The sequence below is a fragment of the Rosa chinensis genome, chromosome 6 (assembly GCF_002994745.2).
Source record: "Rosa chinensis cultivar Old Blush chromosome 6, RchiOBHm-V2, whole genome shotgun sequence".
Taxonomy (NCBI): domain Eukaryota; kingdom Viridiplantae; phylum Streptophyta; class Magnoliopsida; order Rosales; family Rosaceae; genus Rosa; species Rosa chinensis.
The window spans coordinates 26,565,332-26,590,909 of record NC_037093.1 but is presented as its reverse complement, the minus strand read 5'-3'; the positions used below and the strand labels follow the sequence as shown (position 1 = coordinate 26,590,909).

The following is a 25,578-nucleotide window of genomic DNA, read 5'->3' as shown; positions in this document are numbered from 1 at the left end:
GCGAGAGTGGATCCCCCTCTATTACTGATTTCTATGTTCGTATGTGTTGGGAAACAAATTCTTGTGTTACTAGGAGTCTTGCTATCTATCTTCTAAACGCCCCGTTTTGCTTAGGGAGAGTAACTATGGTTAATCATGTCCGTCAGTTGCCTGTATATCTATTGTCTGATTGAAGAGAAGGATATCAATAAAAATTCTGCTTTTCTAATTTTTTTATAGAAATAGATAACTTCATTAATTTATCCATGTTCAGAAGGCACATACATCACATGTTGTTCATACCAACCATACTAGATGACACAAACCGCCAAACAAATGACAAGTGACCCTCATTGTAAAATACGCACACTTATTTATGCACCTAGCATGATGAACACAAACCCACACTACCTAAACCCTTGCTAGAACAACTCTAATTGCCTAGAGACCTCAATTGGTGTACAACTAGAGAAGTTAAACTTAAATAGCAACAGACTAGAATTCAAATGCTAGGTACTAGGCCAGCCTACACCAAACACATCAAGAGGTCCAGCCGAAACAAGCCCAGGCCGAAAAAAGAGTAGGGGAAATGGGCTGAAACACAAAGCCCAACTCACTACCCCCACCCTTGCTCCAGCACCAGGCTAGCAAGAACCGGAACCCTAACGGGTTGGCCGGAGCCGTCGCTGTCGCCTAGTCAGTCCGGTGGCCGCCCTACTGGAACTACCATGGCCTCCATATCGCGCACCAACCTGCCGGTGTGCTGACGCTAGAAAACACGACGTAGTCAGAATATGGAAAGAGCCGCTCGCCTCCTCCCGAAGACGGACAACAGCGTCCCAGTCGCAGCATCGCTGCTGCAGGCTGATCAGAAACTCCCTCTTCTCTGCAAGGTTATGCTATTCTTCCCCATGAACCGAGTGTGCGTAAGACCCGAAACTGATTTCGAGATCTACCGCCGCCGCTTCGCTCACTGACCTAGATACTCGACGCCAAAGCGTCCTTCTCACAGGCGGAGGATCCTCGGAAACGCCTTTGTGCTTTCTCACGAAACCTAGGGTTTCGGCCTGGGTGCTCCTAGAAAAGGGAAGCGTTTCCTCACTCAATTAGATATTTTCGAAATTTATAAATATGCTTTTCTAATTGCTTAGTCTTCTCTTAGTTTTTCCTTCTTTAGCTTTTACAACTATGTCGCTTCATGGCTATGATCTCGGAGATCATAACAGCTAGTATCAAAGCCCTAGGTTGATGGGGCAAAGGCCCCAAAGCTGTCTATTGTGGTGGCACAATATCAAGTTTCACCAAGTTTTGCTCCAACGAGAACGGCGGTGTTGGACGGCAGTGCTGCTCAACCTACTGGTTTCTCTGTCTATCTGCATTCGTATACTCCTCACATTCCACCACCGCAATACTATCAATACTACCCACCATCACCGCAACCACAACCAATTACCAAATTTGCTCAATTTCACACTCATATGAGTAGTATGGTCGATTCCACCCATTCTGTTTATTCACTACCATAAACTCCTAGTCACCATTTTTTCTCCAATTCTCAACCTCTCAACATCCAAGAAATTTTCATTCACCATATCAATACCCCCCAATGCCAATGCTCCTGATCTACCTCAAGCTTGAACCTGATTCGAGTGGTTCCACTTATCCACAAGATATCCGATCATCGATTACCAACGCTTTGCCTTTCATCCCCTCTAAAACCACAACTACATCAACCATTTACCAACCTCATTTCATTCTCGCAAACTTGTTTGTTCCTCCACCTGTGTTGGATTGATGAACACTGGGAACGTCCCCAATTTTGAAATCCAGCTGTGACTATTAAAGAACCTTCTTCAAATTCTCTTGAACTTGATATGGGTCATAGGTTAGAGACCAAAATTTCTACTACGCAAGTGGGTGTGGGGTTTGAAGAATAGGGGAGTATCAAATCCATGGTGCAAATCCAGAACCAGTAGTCCAATTGACTTGGTTGATGAAGCAAATTGGAGAACGCAAATTCACTCTACATAATGGTAGTAGAAACGCAAACAGTAGCTACAACAGTAGTTTGGGCTCCCAAGAGAATGACAATGATTAGTTGGGTGTCTCTTCTACACAGGGAACTTCCATTCATGTGCAAGCTATTGGTCGTTTTGGCGCGCACGATGAAAGAATCTCCTAGTGGTAACACTCTCTTAAACAATATGTTTTAATTAGCTCTTGAATATCTATACATTAAGTCTTGGTTGATGTGCTAATCTTGATGCTATGAAAATATGAGATGCCTGAGACAATTCTTTGAAGGGTTAGAGTTTTTAGAGTCTTTCTTTTTAGTCAATTTTTTTGTTTCTCTACTTAGTAAATTTTGTTGCTTTTTCTTTGTGTCTTTTTAGATCTTTGCTTTGTTTTGGACATGCGATGTTTATAATGTTTGTTTCTCATACTTTATTATGCTTTTACATTTACGGTATAGTTTTTAACTTGGTTTATTTTTATAGGTCTATTGGAGCTATGTATTGAGTAAAGGAGCTAAATGACACATGTCAAACAGGCACTACAAGAGAAAATAGCAAAAGCGAGGAATTTCATTGTGACAACTCAAAATTTGTCGCAAAAGCTTGGAAAATATGAGGAAATTTCAGTTGTCGCACATTATCCCATCAGCGACAACCAATTTGTCGCATAAAGTAGGAATTTGCGAGAAATTGACAGTTGTTGCCCATATGACATTATGCGACGCCCAATTCCTTGCAAAATATCAATTAAGGGACAATTTCTACAAATTTTCAGTTAATGTTGTTGTGACAACTTTAACTTCCTCGCAAAAGATTAATTAGGCGACGACTTCTATAAATTGTCGCTTAATGTTTATGTGATAACTAGATTTCTGTCACTGAATACTGATTTAGTAACCACTTCTGTGAGTTGTCGGTTAATGATTATGTGACAACCTTACCTTACTCATTGAAAATCAATTTGGTGACAACTTTATTTGGTTGTCGCTTAATATTTATGTGACAATTTGAATTTCCTCTCTAAAAATCAATTTGGCGACAACTTTAATGGGTTATCGCTTAATGTTTATGAGACAATTTGAATTTCCTCATTGAAAATAAATTAGACGACAACTTCTACTAGTTGTCGATTAATGTATATGTGACAACTTTAATTTTCTCACAAAAGGCCTATAAGGTGACGACTTTTACAGGTTATAGCTTGATGATTACGTGACAAGCTGAACTTCCTCGCTGAAAATCAATTAGGTGGCAACTTTTACGAGTTGTTGGTTAATGTTAATGTGACAACTTTAATTTTCTCACAAAAGACCAATTAGGCGACGAGCTCAACAAGTTGTCGCTTAATGTTTATGTGACAACTTAAAGTTCATCGCTAAAAACCAATTAGGCGACAACTTCTATTAGTGGTCGGTTAATATTTATGTGACAACTTTAATTTTCTTGCAAATGACCAATTAAGTGAGGACTTGTGCAGGTTGTTGCTTAATGTTTGTATGATAACTTGAACTTCCTCGCTGAAAACCAATTAGACGACTACCTGTACGAGTTATCGGTTAATGTTTATGTGACAACTTTAATTTTCTCACAAAAAAATAATTAGGCAATGACTTTTACTGGGATAACATTGCATAGTAGAGCGTTTCTGTTCAACATGTTACACGAATTTCTCCACCGGAATCAATAACTTCAAATCAAACTTGGTATGTATCGTTTAATAAAGCAAGGGAGGGATAACCTATTCTTTAGCTGTATCTTGTACGTGTTTGGGTCTCCAGCTAAAGAGACTCAAAAGAGGGTCTACATTGAAGGATTTTATAAAAACTGGTTGCAGGTGGAATGCTCTTTTGATGCTTTAGATATTCACTAGGTGTGAAGCCCGTGCGATGCTGCGGGTATGTTTTTTGCCTGAACTGTCGAGAAGCACAAATGTGAAGGCTAAACTCAGTACATGAATTAATCAAAAGCTAAAATATTTAGATAGAGAAACATGATGGCCATTATTTTAAACCATGAAGCAATTAAACCACTTGTAAACAATTTCACCAGCACAATAGTAAATCGATTTTTGTTCCTGAATCTTAAGGGAAACCAAAAGGCCATCATGTTTCTCTATCTAAATATTTTAGCTTTTAATGGAAATTGTGATCTGTTCAATGGTTTCAAATATGGATTACAAGCTAAACCAGTCTCCATTATTCTCATGTATTGAGCTTAAGCCACAGGGGGATACATAGATTTACATTTAGAAAACTGAATTACATATCTTTAGATATATTGCACACAATACAAATCTCTGCATATCAAAGAAAGAATTCTGCAGTGAGGCTAATGCCTCCCATAACTGAGCTTGCTGTTCAAATTTGCCTCACCAAAGCCTTCCTCTCCATTTGCCAGGTCTCTTATTGCAAACGCGTGATCTACCTCAGCAACAGATAGCCTCTCTCTTAACCTCTTCATTTCAGTCTCCAGTGCATCAACATCCTCTCTGAGTTTGTTTAACACTCCTTCCTTCTCCCCAAACTTCTTCATTCCCAAAGCTGATTGAACAAAAGGCTCCAGCCAACTCAAGTCAAATCTGAAGGTCTCAACCTCCTCCCACAAAACTTGAAGATGCTCACATGGATCATGTTCACATGTATCCTCCATCATATCCTTAACCTTTGTAGTGTTCAGAAAATGCAAAAGTCGACCCAAAGCTGTGAATGCCCATTCACTAAACATGCGACTTCTTTTCCTTTGGCAGCTAATCAACGAAGGATGCCACAAACAGACTTCTTCTAGCAGTGGAACAAAAGCTTTATCTATTTTCCCTAATCCCCTGAAATTAATGAGCTCGCTAACTGGGGTGGAGGGAGCTTCATCGCTTTCCTCGACTATGGAAGGGCCAACTGGGCTATCAGTCTCCTGATAAGGAAGCACTTGATCAGATCTTGGTTCTATTTTCAAGGGTGGAACATGCACAGAATCAACATTTGTTTGAATAGGGTCAAAATTTAGTGCATCCTGAAAAGCAAGCATCTGTTCATAACAAAGTGATGTATGTGCTGTTGAAGATTCTGAATATTTCACAGAATCCACATCTGAAGACTGGCTCTGAAGTTCCTGCTCAAGAAACGCAGTTTCTTGGTCTTTTAGGACCTTAATGTCAGCTTTACTGACTGCAACCTTAGCTTCAACAATACATATGTCATCCACGATATACCCTTCATTCTGGTCAAAAAGCTCACTTAATTAGAGGCATGAATGATTTAAAGCCCCAATTACTTTCAAGATGAAAGATCAAAAAACATCGAAAGCAAATGAACAGCTCATCAAGCAGTCATACAAAAACATAATAAAGGGTCTGGTATGCTTGGAAGACTCAAATAAGTTGCATGATTAGAACAAATTTTAGTGCATATATTCTATAATTATAGAGCAAGTGAACCTTCAATCAGCAAGTAAAAGTCCTCGAAAGAAGAGTGTTGCAAAACTTAACAAACCAGATAGTGTTTGGTTGACTTATAAGACTGAGACAAACAGCAGAATAACATAGTGCTTTATGTAAAGAAAAGGCAATCGGACATTGAGTTGCAATCTAAAGTAGAATCATTCTACTGTATTAAGAAATCAGTTTGCAATCGAATAAGAGACAAAATGCACAAGCATAAAAGTGAGATAGACAAACAAGATGAAGAAGAGAGTAAAGTAAAGAAGAAAAATACCTATTGTTATCGACTTGTCACAATTAAATTGATTAACGACAGTCAAGGTGAATTCGGCATATCTACTCCACCCTGATGGTAACTTTGAAGCATCGGCAACATTCAAGTACATGGACTCAGTAAATGAATTCAAGTTGATCTATAGCAAAACAGAAGACATCTTCTTAGTTCATACAAATAGATTTGTAGCAAATTGTTGATCTATAGCAAAACAGGTTCACCCTGATGGTAACTCTCTGCCATCTTCTTAGTTCATACAAATAGATTTCTTGATCTATAGCAAGATAGAGTTCAGAGCTGCCTCATTTCTTTTAACAATAGTCATGCACATTTAAGAAAGGGAAGATGTTTTGCTTTCAAATCACTTTCATAGTACATAGTATAATTCCAGAAGACACATGACAGCTTTTAATTTTAGAAGTTCCAACATGTTTTCAACATCATGAAGTCAGCTCTAAAAACAAAGTAAAACCAATTGCATGCAGTTTCAAAGAGGGGAATGCATTTCTATCAAGTGGGAAAAAAACCTTATTGATTGCCTACACATTGTGAAATTATATGGAGTATAAGAGAACAACACAGGAATGCCATGAAATAGAAAAAATAAAACATTTAGTACCTGAGTAACTTACTAACGTTCTTTTTGGACATATTCAGGCTTTCTGCAATCCTCTGAAAACAAAGTGTAATTAAAGAAATAAACATTGCTGGCATCAGCATGTTCATATATACTTTAGTTGACAAAGTAATTGCTTTAGTTGACATGTATCATTTATACGCTGACTCTTATAGTGCGAACTTGTAACTATTCTATGCAATTGAAGTTTCTGGATAGGAAGATAAACTGGAGTATAAATGTCACTGTGTGATTTTCATAGAGTTTGGATCATGTCTTAATGCTTTTTTGATAAAGAAAGAAAGTTGATTACTTATTGATTGATTTCTGGGCAAATGGCTTGTTGTACTTTAATGTATAATTTTCATAGAGTTGGATATCATATTCGTAATCTTGATGTTCTATTGAAATTTTGAAAGAAAGTTTTGTTCAATAGCAAGATAAGCTTCGGTAACAAATATATATACTGATTCTAGGGTCTCATAGACTAAGAGTTGCTAGCCTTCCTTTTACTATTTGCCTATTTGGCTATGGTTTGTAGAATAGTGCGGAAGATATAAAACCTATACTCTTTGTTCCAATTGCTCAAGGATTTGGTCTTTTATGAATTTTTTATTCCAAATTTTGGGTGGTTCTCATTTTTGATCCGTTGCGTACCAGGGTAACGTGTCTCTGTTTTTCAAGTTTCATATTCCTTGTTATGAGTGTTCTTCTCCTTTAATGACTTGGTTGATACTATCGGTGTTCTTTTCTGTGGAATTGCAGATTGAAGGTGTTTAGGACCAAACACATCCACCAAAACAGTATATTTTCTATCTTATTTTCTGATTTGGTTCTACCTAAGTCTCTTATTTTTTTTGATTGGCAGCTTCTTGATGTTCTATTTCTTGCTATATACTATGTTTTAGTAATCACAATATCTCATTGATCCTTTTGTTTTGATATCGGACTTCATGTTTTTAATCACAAGCCCCAGTAAATGTATGTCGATTATATAGCCCCAGTTAATGTTTTTAGTCTAAAGCTTAGAAATAGTGGCAGAAAGCCCCAGTTAATGTTTTTAATCTAAAGCTCAAAACTAGTGGCTGAAAGCCCCAGTTAATGTTTTTAATCTAAAGCCCCAATGTATATATGTCGATTAAGTTAATGCTACAGCCCCAAAAATATATAGTTTAGTATAAGTCCCCAGTCCTCTATAGCTACTTCTCTCATCTAAGTTATTGTTTTCAATTGTGTGGACTTGTGCACATGCACTCGTTTTTGTATTTTTACTCTTTTTTGTTATGTGTTGTAGATGTCCTCTCAATCTCTACAACTTGGACGAGGAAAAATGATGAGGAAGCCTGCTACTGCAACAACAAGACCATCCAAATCAACTTCTCTGCTACCATCACAACCAGCACTGAGAGCAACTTCTTATGCAGCACCCACAACAACTGAACTGCCATTTGAAGAGCCACAAGTTGATCAACATCCTACAGCTCACAACTCAGGTAAAGACGTGAATGCATGTCACTTGTTATCCTTAACGATGGTTTGATATGTAAGATATTAATTTCAGTTTCTATCTTCTCATTCTTTTTATCTGATCATGCAGAGGATTCCTCTACCCCTGCTGAATTGAAAAAAACACGTGGCAAAACAACTGGGAAAGGTATGATTGAGATGATTGCTAGCAATGGCAACAAGAAGGTGGAGATAATATTTGACCAGGAGCATTGGGTCCCAAATACTGAGTACAACAATAAGAAGTTCACTACCGTTATAGGGATTGAGGTTCGAAGTCGAGCTCCGGTATGTTACCACGGATGGAATAAGATTCCAGGAAATATTAAGAGGACACTACGAGAGGGATTGACGGTAAGTTTAAGTTAGTGGTTTAATGCAAAGTTAATATTTTTTGTTCCTAACATACTATATTATTTTTATTCTTAATTAGGTACACTTTGACGTGGAAATAGAACATCCAAAAATTATCTATTTTGTGGATGATAAGATGCGCTCGACGTATACTCAATTCAAGTGGAAGTTGCATGATCACTACCAAAAATTTGGCACATCTGTTCGGGGACGAGCCACACTGCCTCCACCTGATCTATGGGGTGAGAGATCGACAGAGGAGTGGCATTGGCTATGTGATGAACTTTACACCGATCCAAAATACATTGTATGTATTCTTCACTCCTTTATTTTTTCAAAATATTTTTATTGTTGTATGTTTTTTTAAAAGAAATAATATTACAGTTTTATGCTTTGATTAAAAATTTTAGAGTACATAATTAACCTCACAATATTTATAAAGGATAAATGCGAGAAGAATTCAACTAGCCGAAAGAGACAAAGGAGTACGCATCGTGGCGGAGCTATGCCTTTCATTCAACATGCTTTGAGAACAGCCAATTGGTAAATTTTATGAGTTTCGAGTGAGTTAATTAAAATGTTATCTTGAATAATTGTTAATTTGGGAGATTTTTTTAAATTGCAGGAGGGCAATCCTTTGTCTTTCATAGACAATTGGGCAGCTATGTATCAAGATTCAAATAGCAATTGGGTTAGTGATGCTGCACGTGATAAATATGTAAGTATTGTTATCAATTTTGTTAAAGTCATATTAGTTTTGGGAAAATAATTACTATTTAAATATATAAGTAAATAACATATTTATTTTTGTTTTTATATTTTATTTTTGTAGGATCAACTGAAAAATAAGAGAGAAGAGCATAAGGAGAAACTAACCCTAGAGGCACTAGAGGGTACTCCACCAGAATCTGTACAAGTTACTGCGCGTGATGAGATTCCAATCATGGCTGAAGAGTGTGGAAGGAAGGGAAAAAGAGTTCGTGGTTTAGGCTCGTTTCCTCGCATGGAGCTTCCAACTGTTACATCTTCAATAGCTGTGAGTTCTGAGATGAACGTAATGCAAGATAAAGTGAAGAAGCTTGAATCAACTGTGGACACTATGCGGTCACAAAATGCACAGCTAATGACAATGTTGAAGAAGTTCCTGATGAATAGCCAAGACTGCTTTGCTGATACAGAAAACATTGACATGAATATCGTAGTACCCAACAGTGAAGAAGATGATGTCTTTGGAAGAGATAAAGACGGCGTCCAAAACAATGGAGATAATTCTGAAACAGAGGATTTGGAGGAAGATTTGTGATTCATAAAGTCATTTTTAGTAATTTTTGGATTAGGATTTAGCTAGTCTAGCTTGGCAAACAATTTTTCTTTTTATTAGCTATTATTATTTTGTGGGTAGAATTTTGTAAACTCTATTTGATTTATGATTTAATAAATCTTTGATTATTATTAATAAATTAATTTTTTAAATATTCAAATTATTTTTAAATTTTTAAATAAATAATTATCAAATGAGACAAACAATCCAGCCTCATTTAAAGTCATTTGCAACAAACAATGATTCTTTTGCATATGTTGCAAATCATTATATGCAACATTATATGCGATCTTGCCTATTATTTTTTTCAACAAATATTTATTCTTGCATTTTATATTTTCGACAGCTATGCTAATTTGACATATCTTTATAAAGATATTGGCGACAATCCAGAGTTGTCGTAAAAAGTCAAAATTTCTCGCTAAATTGAAAATACGACACCTTTGGGTTGTCGCAACAGTTGTCGCGTAATGTGTTTTACTGATTGTCAAAAGCGACGAAATAACAGGGTAGTCGTTTTTTCAATATGCGACACAATAAGTTCCTCGACGAAATTATAGGAGACAAACAAGAAGCCTCGCATATAATTTTCTACAACAAATGCATATGTGTCACATATTAATATATGCAACAAAAATGAAACCTCGCAGTTATTTTTTGCAACAAAAAAAAGTCTCACATATAAATTTTCGATCAAACATATAAACCTCGCAGATGGAATATGCAACGTAAACAAGGTCTCCTATATTGGAAATTGTAACAAATATAAAGTCTCGCTTATAGCATTTTGTAACGCACTCTCTTGTCTTGCAAGATGTCATATGCGAGGAACGAATTGCGTCACCAATTGAAAATGCAACAAACATCCAAACCTCGCATATGGAATATGCGACGTAAACAAAGCCTCGTATATTAAAAATAGTGACAAATATAAAGTCTCGCATATAGTTTTTGGTAACACATTTGTGAGTGTCACAATTTGTGATATGCGAGGAACTAATTGCGTCGCATATTGGAAAAGCGACAACCGTGTAATTTCGTCGCTTTTGACAATCAGTAAAACACATAAGGCGACAACTGGTTGCGACAGCCCAAAGTCGTCGCATTTTTAATTTAGCGAGAAATTTTGACTTTTTACGACAACTTTGGGTTGTCGCCGATGATATTTTCTCTTGTAGTGAGGTGATTACACAAAAGTAAGGCAAGAAGGATGGGAGGAGGTGAAATATAAGTGTGCTAATAGGCACATGAGACGATTTACAATGCCTGTCACATCTTTTGTATGTGAGATTTAAAATCCCTAAATTTAGCTAAGTGTCATTTGCATCTTTAATGATGTCATGTGACATTTAAATGAAGTGTGCAAAGCATGTGGGACGTTTTGATTACGTGCAAGAGAGGCTATTGTGTTTTACATGTCCTAAGTTTTAGGGAATTCTTTCTGAAAATGTCTCCTAAATCATAGGACTTTCTTTCCTAAATTTTTGGGAAGCTGTTGTTGATTTTTCAAAGCCTATTTGGACAAGAATTTTTAAACCACTTTGGAGAATGATTACTTAGCATTTAAGGAGACTTTCAAGTCATAGTTTTCTGCCAAATAAAAGAGAGTTACCATGAGCTTTCAAACCCAAGAATGTCCGAGTGTTTTGGTGATGTCGTGAAGACTATTCTAGGAGGAACATGAAGATTCAAGAAGCTTCTAGGACATTAAAGACTAGTTCTAATCCATTCTAGATTGGGTTTCTTTCTCTAAATAGTTTAGATTATCCTCAGTTGTGTGAGTGATGGATTTCTAATCACTATATAAAACCATTTGATTTCACAATGTGACTCACCATCTCCTCCACATCCATAGTTCTCTCTTGTTTTCAAGATTTCTAGCAAGTAACAACTGTAAAGCCGAGTTACATCCTCCATCACCATTACTCTAAGTTTTCTTGAGTCATCAAGAAGTTCATCAATACATCTTCTTCCCCTTTCTCTTCTATTTTCGGTTTCTATACTTATTTATTTCATGTTTTCAAAAGCATGAGTAACTAAGTTTCTATGAGTTAGGGGTGTCACTGTGAAGCCCCATTTATGTTCATGTTATAATGTTTTAACTTAGAAACTCTTTTGATTGATTGTGCGATTGGTAAATTTCAATTCGGTTTATAGATAACTTTTGCATGTTTGTTTTCTTTGGTGGCCAGCTTAGATGATTTGCATGTAATTGAAGCTAGGCCTAAAGAAATATTTCACCTAATCGTTTCACTACACCAATAACCTTAACACACAACATTTTTTGCACAAAAAAAAAAAAAAATTGTTGTATGATGAAGGAAAATGAATCATACAACATGTTTACTAAACTTACATTGTATAAGGTGGTTAAAATTCTAAAGTTTTTATCTAGAAGGTCATTGCACAATGGTTACAAGAATAGTCTGTTGTGTGAATCAAAAAAAAAAAAAATTGGCGGCAGATTTCCCTCCTAGATCGACTCAAATTTGGCCCTAAATTGGTACTACATAGTACAACAGTAGAGTTATATCTGTTGTATGAGAGTAGCATGCAAAATATGATACAACCCTTTTTTTACTTTTTGTTGTGTGAACGTACAAGATGGAAATGTTTGGATGTGCCTATATTTGACCCAAAATAGCACTCAAGTCCCCCCCAAAACCACACAAGTTTTGATTGAGATATAACAACAGATTGATGATCCCACAACCAATGAGTTATTTGTGTTGTGTAAATGAGCACTGCCTAACATGTTACTTTGGTTGCATATTATAGAGGGAACTTTTCCCTCTTTGGTACCTCAGTTGAAGTTTAATTTGTTCAAAATCAGAGAACAAAACTTATTCTATATGTTGTCTGATTCATAAAGCAAAAAATAATAGTGCGCCTTTGACAACTTAATTAGCTAGGTCTATTGAATTTTCCATCTCCCTATCAACTCTTTGTCAAAATAGTCGTTTCCTCAACTCTCTTTCTTCAAGTAGCTCTCTTCTCAACACCATCAAAACACCATGGGTCTGTCATCAAAACACCATCTGTCATCAAAACACATCTCGATTAGGGCTCGACTGTACTCATCCATCATTGTACTCATCGATTAGGGTTTCGATGCATATGTGGGTTCTTCGTACTGGGGAGAAGATAGAGGAAATGTGGGTTTCAATCTAGACATTGAAATACTGGAGTCGAAACTAGGGTTCCATTTGTGGGTTCTTCGATTTGGGGAATTAGGGGTTTCTTGGTGATTCTTGGTTTCTGTACAATGGTATGAAAAAGAACTCATACCAAAAAAAGGAGAGAGAGCTCCTCTCGTCTCTCTAATCACCTAAAGCCCTAATCTTTTCTTCCCCCAATTTTTCTTTCTCTGAGAATCTAGAGTTTCTCTGAAGCTACAGAAGAACGTAATTGAGAAATTGAAGAGGAAGAAGAGGAATGAGTATCCATTAAGAGTTAAACTGAAGTTTAGAAGTGTTTTGAGTTTCATTTAATGGAAGGGGGGAGGAGGATATTGGCAAATCTGGGTAGTAGGGTTTCGGTTCGTGTTTTTTTTTTTTAGGAAGAGCATGGGTCTTGGTTATTGGGTTCCTGTTGTGAGGTAGAGGAAGAGATTCTAGGAAACACTGCCACAAGCTTCACTTGTCTTCGTCTTATCGCCACACTCATGGTTCAGTTCTCGTTGTGGGTGCTACACCCATCAGGTTTCATGTCTACCCTTCTCATTTTCACTTCAATTTATTTGGGTGAGTTGTAATAATTAGTTACCTTGCCCAAAAATCTTATGGGTATTTGTCATTTTTCTTATCCTGTTTAGTTTCTGAGACAATGGAAGAACCAAGATTGAAATGTGTTGGCTTTTTCATTACTGGGTTTGTGAGGAATTTCAAACTTTGCAACAAAATGCTCAATTTTATTGTGTTCTCTGTTCCTTTGGTTTGTAAAAGTAATAGTTGGTGTTGATGGAAATACTATCAATTCATTGATGTGTATGGAAGTTTCAATTTTTATTGCTCTTTGAATATGTTTTTATATGTTTGTATTTTCTGGTTCTGAGTAGCAGTGAAACTGTCAAAGTCCTTAGTTTGGTTTTGTTCTTTGTTGTCCTGCCATATATGTCAAGAGTGATAAAAACATGTTGATCAGGTATCTTACTTTCAGAGAAATATGTGAGTTTCAGAAATCATTGCAAGAGAAAACTATTATGATGGATTTTTTGCTTTTACTGGATAGTTGTGAGGTTCCTGAATGGATTAATTTTTTATCTATTCTTATTGTGCAAGTTATCTCTGCAGTGATGAAAAAGCTTTCAGGGATGTTGTTAACTGAATCTATTGAAGCAATGGCTTTAATGAGAATACCTACTTGTTTTTTAGATATCAATGCTGATGAAAAGGAGGCAAATTGTAGGGATTGGTTCCCATCCCCACATCGAGTTCTAGTCCTTGATGGAGTTCAGGTGATTCTCACTGACCTTAGATTATGTCCTATCTACTTTGTAAAGCATTTTAATAGTGCATATTTACTTTGAAAGATGGCACCGGGTGCCTTTGCACTGTATGATCACTTGCATTGCCAAAAAGTTAGTGATATGGCTAATTTAGTGTTATGTTTTGTAAAACTTTCCTAGTGTCAAAGTAACACTCAGAAAATTATGGATTTCTATGAGATTTGTCCCTGCTTTGAAACATAATAATTTCATAATATTGAAAAGGATTTAAGAGTGAGTTTTCCCTACTTTGATCTTGGATGGAAGTTCCCTATTGATTTGGCATCTTCAGTAATTTCTTTTATGTTATTGTATAATGAAAATCCAACATCACGTTTGTATTTGGCTTTGTTATGAAATCCAAGCATTTGGTAAGTCATTCTACAGGTAGCAGAAATATGATTTCTAAAATCCAAGCATTTGGTAAGTCATTCTAATCTCTAGGAATTTAATCCACATCTCTTTTCATGTCTTCAGGTACTCTAATAAGTTTTGCCATGTTTCGACTTATACTTTCTGCAGGTTTGGTTGTTAATCTCATTATTTTAGAAGAACTTTTATGCTTCTGTAACTTTGCATTTATAGTAGTAGTTATCTATTGCCTTTTAACTAGTTTTACTATAGGGAATTTTTTAACAACTGTACACGACAAATAGGTGACTCCGAAGTTTGGTACACTAAGTTTCAAAACAATCATTTCGATACATGAACTTGTAATCTCTACACACTTTTAGTATATGACGTCAATAACACCGTTAACTCTGTGTCATTATTCATTTTGTCCAAGGGTAATTTAGTATTCTCCATTCTCTCTCTCTCTCTCTCTCTCTCTCTCTCTCTCTCTCTCTCTCTCTTCTTTTTCTTTTTTCGTCTTCCTTTTCCCCTTTCACTCTCTTTCTTCCCTCTATCTCCTTTGCTCTTGCGTCCTTCTTCTTCCCCTTCTCCTCTGCACGTTGTCTTCTCCTCCTGTTTTTTTTTTTTTTCTATTCTTCTTGTTTTTTTTTTCCTTCTCCTCTTCTCCTCTTTCTTTCCCGTCTCATCCTCTCTTCCTTTCTCCAAAAACCCCGTCAACCACCCCCTCAAACAAAACCCACCAAAGACCAAGACTTTGTGGAACCCATTTGAATTTGGCTCCAGGTCCTTGTCTGAATTTGATCGGGGACACCCAGATTGGAAGGTCAAGCTCAATCCCGAACTCTAGACCTGTGTGACCAAGTGAAGCCCCAAAGAGGATGAAACCAAGCATCTGGGGCCAATCGAAGTCGACCCAATTGGTCAGAATTTCAAGGAATAAGGATATTACCAAGATCCTGATCTGATTCAAACAACACCCAGAGTGGCCGAGTTGCAGAAGACGTTTGAGAGAGAAGAGAGAGAGAGAGGGAGAGTGAGTTTGCTGGGTTTGAACGGGGACGAAAGAGAGATAAAACAATATATTTTTTTTAATTTCTCTCTCTTCATTAATATTATATTAATAATTTAATTAATATTAAATTAGGGAGTGACTGATTTGCCCCTCAATGTTTGACCAAAATCACATTGACTAACGTTTTACTTAACGGCATGTATATTTTTTCAGTTGACATTACAAGTTCATGTACCGAAATGATTGTTTTGAAACTTAATGTACCGAACTTCGGAGTCACCCATTTGTCGTGTACTGTTGTTAAAAATTTTCCTTTACTGAAAGAGTATAAAGTCTAAAAACAGAAAAGAAAAGTGAAAGATTTGAAGTGTAAAAAGAAACAAGGGTAATACTTAAGGCTGTATCTCTGAGATTGATGTCTTGGTCACTTGTTTGTTTCATTGAGTCTCTCTGTTTATATGATAGCCTATCTTGGTTTAAACAAGAATGAGATTTTCTGAAGACCCTATGAGAAGATAGAAGAGAACATTGTATCTTGGTCAAAATGACTGTTTGGCTACAGATTGTGTTCTTCGTGTGAGCTTGGGATGCTTTGTATCATTTTTCTCGATTATATATAACAATATCTAAACCTTGTTGGCCATTCCAATATCTAAACAGAACACTTCTGTCGTCTGATGCCCCCAAGAGACGATACCGTACTAGACGACATATTTTTCTTCGTTCAGACGACAGAACTGTTCTGTCATCTGAAGGCCTTTTTGGCATAGTATATCTTTCAATAATTCAAATATTATTTTTCAAAGATATTTTCCACCTGTTTAATTCGTACCGTTGAAGTCCTAATTGATTTAGGATAGGTTTATTTTAATTGACAATCTTTTAATCTTTTATTAAAAGATTTTTCCTAATAGGAGTCAATTAGGGTTTAAGTAGGAAGATTTTCCTTCATATATTCTGAAAATATGCGTTCATTGAGGTAGAGCTCTTGCGTGAGATTATTGAGTATCTTGCTTAGTAGAGAGTTTCTTACATGCTTCATTAGAAACACTTGTTCCTTGTTAAGTGTTTCATCATTCATACACTTGCATAGTTCTCACGAGACCAGTGGAGAAGTCCGTGGTGCAAGAAGATTGAAGGTCAAGAAGCTTTTGTGTGAAGAAGACAGAAGAGGTTTGAGTCAAACACATCATCTAGATAGTTTAGTATAGTAGTTATTGTGGTTAGTGCTATTATATGTTTGTAAAGAAACTCTTTCTTCACCATTAGTAGATTGCTTTTCATTTGGACTCTCAAGAGTTAGAGCTCCGCAGTGTTTTTAACCTCAAATTGAGATTTTCACTAGGTACACAAATTTGTGTTGTTTGTGTGAATTTCAATTATCTGCCCAATAAGGATTGCAACATAGCTATCAATCCCCAATTTCTAGAAACACGATTCGTGCTAGTATTTTCAATACATAAAAAGAACTAAAAGGCCATGGAGGTCGACCAAACAAGAAAGAACGGAGACATATATAACATGCATTTCCCAAATACAAGCGCCACACGAAATGAATTACAAAGTGCAAAAATCAAACGAGGCCACATAAAGGAACAACTAGTAGCAAGTGAAAGCAACCAAATAAACTAGCTGAGCAAATCCTAACGATATATTTACCTTTCAATTTTAACTCTTGATGCTAAACACTGTTTGCAACAATGTGAGAATAAATATGATAGCTGCCAAAACTTGAGAAGCGATTGCCCACGGACTGCTGAAATGATTTCGCACATACATTGCTCGCCATCTCGGCCAACGACGTTTGCAATACTTGTTCACTTCCCGGCAAAGTTCAAGATAATAGAAGTGGCTGACATTTGTATCATTGTAAAGGTTGTTGAAGATCTGGGTCGCATCTTCTGGATTCAACCAATTCTGAATGATTCCGTTTTCGCAGAGTATATCCATATCTTTTGAAGTGTTGATGAGAAGATCTAGAAGCATGGCATAAGAAGTGATCTTAGGATGGCACCAATGGTAACACTGCTCATAGCTAATCAAGTTTCGGAAGAAAGCTTTTGTCGGTTCGACAATAACCAAAGGTGGTATTTCAAGTACCCCATTACTGAATTTGATATCCAATAAGCCATTCGATGTACTACCTTTCTTGAATTTAACACCAGCTTCCGTCAGACTCGAGGCACTCGGAATTAGCTCCCATGTATCAAGCTCGCCTCCTTCTGGAATAGTTGACCAAACTAATGAGTTTCTTAACAGCTCAAGTACGTGCTTGCTTTGATCTAAAGTGCTGAGCATGAAACTATTTTCCGTTTGTAGATCTAACCCTCCTGTTCGCAAGAAACTAAAGAAGGATAAGGTTACTTGAGTCAGGGAAAGTGCACCAGTACGGGTTGTGCTGCTAAACAATCGATCGAGAACCATCCAAGGTATTTGGTTTTCTAGTAATAACAAGTCAGTGCCTAATACCTCACGTAAGAAAGGCCTACCACATACTGGGTCATCCTCATAAATAGGTGAATCACCTAGCCTTTTACGGAACAGCTCGATGATAAAGCAACCATCAACCAACAACAGTTTTACAAACTTTGCTTTATTGAATTTCACTGGCACAGCGTAGTATTGGCGGGCTTGTTCCTCAAGACTTGCAATCTCTTTGACTAAGTCCTTCACAATCGTGTCATTCCATTCTGAGACTCGAGCAATGAGGTCTCGTGTATACTTCAGTTTAATTTGCTCTGCCTCCTGCAAGTCTGGTTTGCCATGGTGCACTGGCCCAATGGCGAATGCCGTGGGTAAATAAGATTTTTCATTATCTTTCAAGAGTAATTTTGGGGTTGCAAAGATGCAACATTTGGTCGACAGTAAAGAATTTTCAGGCACAATGTTGTTCATGGAAGATATCAAATCACTTCCTATAGTTGCAATGTCATCTGCACCGTCATCTCCTCCAAAACTCTCCATGATATTGTTCCTGGTGTCTGCTAACTTTTTCTTCAATTCTTGATCTTTCCTCTCCTTAATTGCCTTGAGATTATCCACAATCTCTGTGTCCTTAAAAGAAAGATCGACAAACAGTATTTAGAGCTAGCCATGCCAAATTGCCAATATTAAAGCATGCAATTAGTTTGTATTCTAGAACTTTTAGAGCTAAAATCATTTTATCTCCATAAACTTTACAATTAAAATTATTTATTATGCCCCCAGCTTCTAGTTTAATTACATGTGCCCTCATATTTCCGATTTAATCGATCATAGCTAATCCTTAACTAATCTATCAACTACTTCATAAAGTGTTTCCCACTCAAACTAGCTAATTTTTAGCCTTGGATCATGCAAGAAACACACTATTTACATGGTCAAGACTAAAAATTGACCTTGAGTGGATTCACCTTTATGGACAAATTAATGAATTAGTCAACTAGTAGTTATGATTGATTATATCGGAAAGTATACAGGCATATATAATCAATTAGAAGTTTAGAGGCACAAATGATTTTAGGCGTAAAACTCGAAGAGGTAAATGAATTTAACTCTATTTTTTTTTTTTTTTTTTTTTTTTTTGAAAAGCTTTAATTTTTATAAGAAGTACTTGACCCAAAACATCAATAGGGTGCTTTGAATTTGCTTAATCAATTGACAAAGGATACTGAACCTAGAAACTGAATGATCAAATATTTGATTACCTTTTATTCAAATTGCAGAGTAAATAAGGCCAAAAATCTAAAACACAACTTAATTTTTATATGCAACACAACCTTTTATCGATAATTAAAACGAAGATACTATCTTTAAATGAGCACAAGATATATAAAAATAATCTCAGGACTGATAAAATTAAACAAAACAATCGGAAAGAGGCATAGCAGACGGTAATATGTCATGCAAATATAAACGGCAAATTAAGTCAAGTCAAGCAGAAATTATATGTAAGAGCAACCAAGAAAATGGAATTATCCATATTGTAATACGAGATGCAAGCAATTCAGTTACCAGGTATTTGAATCGGAACAAGGGTTCTCAAGCAGTTTCTCCCAAGTTCTTTGCTTTCTGGCTATTGGGTAGGGACGATGTTTTCTTGCAACATGTATATGAAGGACAAGCAATCAACCTGCAAATCAAGTCAAGTCAAGCAGCAATTATATTAGAATAGCGGGTGTATATAAATACTAAAATACTCAAGATTGATTGATCTGGGCCCTAATAGTATAATGGTATTTTTACGCTGAAAACAGCTTCTAAACTACTGACTCAAAATCTAGCAGCTCATTCTAAATCTAACCTCTTATGCAAAATGTGGAAACTAGATCTCTCAAGATTAAATGATCTGGGGCGCTAATGGTAGTGGTATTTTTACACTGAAATCAGCTTCTCAACTACTGACTCAAAATCTAGCGGCTCATTCTAAATCTAAACTCTTATATTTGCAAAATGTGGAAACAAGTCCTCCCTCCCAAGATTAAAGTTTTATCGTGGCAACTAATTAGAAAACATTTACTTTCTAGAGATCGCATCTACTAGAAATTTTATCAATAGGAATTGCCCCTTATGTGATTCTACTCCGGATGATATTGATCATTTATTTTTCAAATGTGCTCACATTACCTGGATTTGGTGCTCACTCTTCCCTCAGTTCCATCCTGATAATTGGCAGGGTTCCTTCATAAATTGGATTGATTTCCTTTCAAAGTTTCACTCTCAGAACACAAATCCTCAGTATACTTTTGCATACTGCGTACTTCATTTGGAAGGCTCGCAATGATTTAATCTTTAGAAATAAACCCTTTATTCCAACTCGTGTTTTCTATGCTGCAACAAATTCCTATAACAGTTATGTCCAATCTAATTGTAAGTCAACACACAAGACCCGTGAAGAAACTTTACTGGGAGAGGTGATTTGATAGAGAAAGGTTGTTGTGTATTATATTGAATTGCCTTAAATTACATTGAACAGTGATACATATATTTGGAAAATTCTATAATACATACCCGTATGTCATACACACATTTATAAATGTGACAACAAATTTGTTATCAGAGTGGTAAAATTGAGTCATATTTTGTGTAATCTTAGTTTTATTAGAAGTAATTACATCATCTATGACTTTGTTACATGTTTTTAACAAATTCGTTGTCAATGTTGTAATTTTTGTTTAATTATATGTAAATAGTGTAAATGAATATGGTAACTTAGTTCTCAATGTTATAATTTTGACTCATATAATTTATAATTTTTGTTCAAATAAATGTAAAATGAGTGTATGATAAACATCACAGTACCATAGCTTGTCCTACATATATTTATATAAGCCTAAGAACCAATAAGCCTATAGAGAATTCTAGACTAGTGTAGACCCTATGAGATATTTTGAATTATTGTACTATTATATGTACAGAGTTGGTGTTTGTCTTTGTATGTGAAGGATGTGCATTTCTCTCCCTGTGTGCATCTTCATCACTAGTCATGTGGTCTTGCTGATGTGGCTTGATCATGGTTTCATTATAGACAGCTTAATTAAATGGTATCCTCCAAAGCAGGGTTTTTTCAAACTTAACTTTGATGGCTCAGTGTCTTCGATCTCCTCGATCAAATGCAGTTGGAGGTTTTTTTTTTTTTATAAAAGCAGATGGGCATCCTATTGTAGCAGCCTGTAAACGCTTTAACTCTATTGATGTTTTGTTAGCTGAAGGTCTTTCTCTACGAGCTGGACTTCGTGCAGCTATGCTTCATGGTTTACTCAGCTAGAAATTGAAGGAGACTCCAAAAATTCTCATTGACGCGGTCTCTGGTATTGCTCACATTCCTTGGCGCCTCAAACGTACCCATCTTATATGATATCCATCAGCTTCTCAAACAACTCCAAACTATTGAGATCAAGCATGTTAAGAGAGAGGCAAATTTTTGGCATATGCTATTGCTTAAACAGGACACCAATTCCCAATGAATATTTGGAATAATTCTCCACCCCTTACTGCTTCGTCAGCTTTTCTCTTTGATTCTTTGACTGTTGGTTGTACGAGAGGGTTTCAGTTGTATTTTTCTTTTCTTTTTTGAAAAAAAAAAAGGTAGATCTCTCAAAAAGGAAAAAAAAATTGTGCCAAGTAGATAACGCAGGTTGATACAGGAAAATGATATCTTGAGTCAATTACTTCTCAAAAAAATTATATAATACAAAAATAGGAAGTCTGTTAAAGGAAAAACACATTATGTGTCTCCATCAAAGTGACTGACGAAGAGAGAATCAAGGAATCAGTGATTACCATCAATCAGCATTTAATGTCATTATTGTAATTGATATTTCCGTTGTAATTCTATCCCTATATAAAGGGATCATGAAATGAAATGAGTAGACCAATTTCAATTCTCAATTTACTTTTACACTTTATCAGCACGCTCAGACCCAATAGCCAAGAAAAAATAATTTTCTAGTTTCTCTTCTTCCCGTCGAAAAATAAACCCAAACCCTAGAAGAAAAAAAAAAACTTTCTCTTCCTTTTCTTTCTGCCTCCATCCTAAAAAAAAAAATTTCTTTTCTTCTCCAGCGGCCCTTCCCTCCCTACCCCAGCCTCGGCCAAGACCGCGCCCAGTAGCCCTGCACGGTCTCTTGCCCAGCACGCACAAGCCACCGCGCACACCGCCTTCGATCAAGCCCCGCCCGCGCGGCCCCGCCTGCGCAAATCCTGTTAGAACTCAAAATCATTGCACTAGAACTCACAGAATTGGGAGAATGAATAACTTGGTTTATTGAATATCAGACTTTGGCTTATATCACGCCCTTTTACAATAGAAAGAAGCAAATAACAACCCACGAACTAACACTCCTAAGAACGTGGTTTACTGGCTAAGAACGAATCAAACTAAAACAAGAACTCCCTAAGAATAGGGATTATTAACATAAAGCAGTAAAACAGAACAGTAAAAGCATTAAACCCTATCCGGATTTGTTACGTGAACCCCAAGTCTCATCATCTCCTCCCTTAAACTGCATTGCATACAACAATCAATTTACTTGATCATCTGGCATTCTACACATTCCAAGCAGGTCTCTCAATTTCTCGAAACTATCCAGCTTCAAGGCTTTTGTCATAATGTCTGCCACCTGGTTTTGTGAGCTACAATGTTCAAGTTCAACAACACCATATTTACAGAGATCACAAAGGAAGTGAAATCTGATATCAATGTGTTTACTTCTTCCGTGCATCACATGGTTTCTTGACAACTTAATAGTTGAACTATTATCACAGAAAATTATGGTAGACTTACTTTGTTTGCAGCTCAGTTTCTCAAGCACTCTCCTCATCCACACACCTTGGCAGGCACATGTAGCTGCAGAAATGAATTCAGCTTCCGTAGTGGAAAGAGTGTCCACTGGTTGCTTCTTGGAGCTCCATGCCACTGCCCATCACTCATCATGAAGACATCACCCGCATAATCACTATCAGAAAAGGCCACCAATTCTTCACCATCTTCAGCTCCTCTTTTGTACCCAACACCTAGCCCCACAGTCCCTCTTATGTACCTTAAAACTCTTTTGATAGCTTGCATATGAACTTCATTAGGTTTTTCCATGTACCTACTGACTAAGCTAACAACAAACATGAGATCAGGCCTTGTAACAGTCAAATACATTAAGCTGCGCATGCCTACCATTTGTTTGTAATGAGTTGAGTCAACACGAACACCTCCTTCATCTTTCATCATTTTGAAGCCTGGCACAATGGGATTTTTCACTGAGTTTGAGCTTTCCATACCAAACCTTTCTAGTACCTCCTGTGCATACTTACGTTGACTTAAGAAAATTCGTTTTTCATTCTGCACAATCTCTACTCCAAGAAAGAACTTCATTTTGCCCAGGTCCGACATATCAAACTTAGACTTCATTGAGACTTTGAACTCCTCAAACATCTTCGAGCTGCTTCTTGTAAATATCAATTCATCTACGTACACACTTACAATCAAGATCTCACCATCTCCTCGAGTCTTAACGAACAAAGTATGTTCATTAGTACACCGCTCAAATCCTTCATCAATAAAGTATGCCTCTAACCTGCTGTACCAGGCCCGAGGGGCCTGCTTCAACCCGTATAGAGCTTTTCTCAGCTTGTAGACCCTATGCTCCTCTCCTTTCTTCTCAAAACCTTGTGGTTGATCTACATACACATCTTCCTCCAGCTCTCCATGTAAGAACGCACTTTTCACGTCTAATTGGTACACACTCCACCCTCTTTGAGCAGCTAAGGCCAAGATCATCCTGATTGTGTCCCACCTAGCAACCGGAGCAAATACTTCCATATAATCAATGTCGTACTGCTGAGCGTACCCTTTAGCCACAAGTCGAGCTTTGAATTTATCCACTTCTCCTCGCTCGTTCAACTTTGTTTTGAATATCCATTTTACTCCAATCTTCCTCGCTCCTTTTGGCAAATCAGTCAATTCCCAAGTACCGTTTCTTTCTATTGCTTTCATCTCAATCTTCATAGCTTCTCTCCACTTCGCACACTTTGCTGCTTCCTCAAAAGAACTTGGATCATCTGTTGAGGTATAGAACACCATATTTTGCATTTCCTCTTCCTCAGACAAGCCCTCACCTGTGACATAGTGTTGCATCCAGATTGGTGGTCCCCTGTTCCTCTCTTTATCTGGAATTATTGCTTCAGCTGAGTCATTCGAGGATGAGCTAGTGTTCCCTTGTTCATGTGATTGGTCTGCTTCTTCACTTTCTTCGTCACTGCTACTATGCATCTCATGTTCTTCTGATCCCTCTTCATCACTCCAAATAAGTACATTCTTCTTCTCTTCTTCTTCACTTCTACCCCAATCCCATCTTTCACTTTCTTCAAAAGTAACATCTCTGCTAACCACGATCTTCTTTGTTGACGGATTATACAACCTGTAGGCCTTTGATCCCTCGCTCAACCCTAGCAGTACACACTTCATACTTTTGTCTTCCAGCTTGGTCCTCTTGTGATCGGGAATGTGAACATTCCCTATACAACCAAAGACTCTAAAGTGCTCCACATTCAGCTTGTGCCCACTCTATGCCTCCTCAGGAGTCATATCTTTGACAGCTTGAGTTGGACTTCGGTTGAGAACATGAACTATCCAGTTAACACCCTCAGGCCAAAACTCCTTTGGCATATTTTTCTCAGACAAAGTGCTCCTCACTAGATTCATGATAGTCCTGTTTTTCCTCTCAACAACTCCATTTTGCTGAGGGGTAAAGGCAGCAGTGAGCTGTCTTTTAATCCCATTCAAAGCACATAATTCATTAAATTCATTAGAGGTAAATTCTCCACCCCTATCAGTATGCAAACAACACACATATGCCCCAGCTTCTTTTTCAACAAACACTTTGATTCTCTTAAAGCATGCAAACGTCTCACTCTTCTCGAACAAGAAATACACCCAGCACTTTCTAGATTAATCATCAATGAAAGTAAGTATGTACCTTTTCTTGCTATTCGATTCTGGTGTCACAGGTCCACACAAGTCTACATGAATCAGTTGTAGCTTTTGAGTGGCTCTCTAGAGACTTTTCTTGGGAATAGGTTCCCTGTGCTGCTTCCCAACTAGACAGTATGCACACACCTTTGCTGGAGCTTTGATTGACGGTAAACCCTTCACCATCTTCTTGTAATTCATCGTTCTCAACCCTTTGAAGCTGAGATGATCGAGACGGCAGTGCCATAGTTGAGCCTCATCGTCACTGATGGTTTGAAAACAGGTTGAGTCTCTTGCTGCAGGTGTTGCCAACATAACAAACATCCTATTGCCTGTCATGGCAGTCTGAACAATCAAACCCCTACTTGGATGAAATATTTTGCACATTCCCTGATCAATTAGAATGGCCAGCCCCTTTTCTTGTAGCTGCCCTATGCTCAACAAATTGTTTTTGAGCTCAGAGATGTAGAAGACTCTAGTGACTACTTGAGTTATCCCACCAACATGCAATCTAACATTTCCTTTCCCCATAACAGCCATTCTAGCATTATTTCCAAGTTTCACAGAGTGCCTAAACCCCTCATCTAAATCTGAAAACCACATCTTATTGCCAGTCATGTGATTACTACAACCAGAATCTAAAAACCATACCTCTTCTCTCTTTGCCTAATGAAGATCAACATAGGACATGAGAAGCATTTCCTCCTCATCATCGAGCTCTGCATAGTTTGCTCCCTTCTCCCAATCAGGACACTCATACTGAAAGTGTCCCAATTTGTGACACTT

At 37.1% G+C, this 25,578-nt stretch overlaps 1 protein-coding gene across 2 annotated transcripts; it reads right to left on the bottom strand.

Annotated features, from left to right (window-relative positions):
- Positions 1-16,772: 16,772 nt before the first annotated feature.
- LOC112173228 (UPF0481 protein At3g47200) lies at positions 16,773-20,167 on the bottom strand. Of its 2 annotated transcripts, none has more exons than XM_024310817.2 (3): positions 19,956-20,167; positions 19,344-19,461; positions 16,773-18,404 (listed from the first exon to the last, which is right to left on the bottom strand). In XM_024310817.2, the coding sequence occupies exon 3, from the start codon at positions 18,312-18,314 to the stop codon at positions 17,019-17,021; it is 1,296 nt and encodes a 431-aa protein (XP_024166585.1). In that variant the 5' UTR covers positions 18,315-18,404; positions 19,344-19,461; positions 19,956-20,167; the 3' UTR covers positions 16,773-17,018. The 2 variants fall into 2 exon arrangements, with proteins under 2 accessions (XP_024166585.1, XP_024166586.1); XM_024310818.2 differs by having other exon boundaries at positions 16,773-18,397.
- Positions 20,168-25,578: the final 5,411 nt, after the last annotated feature.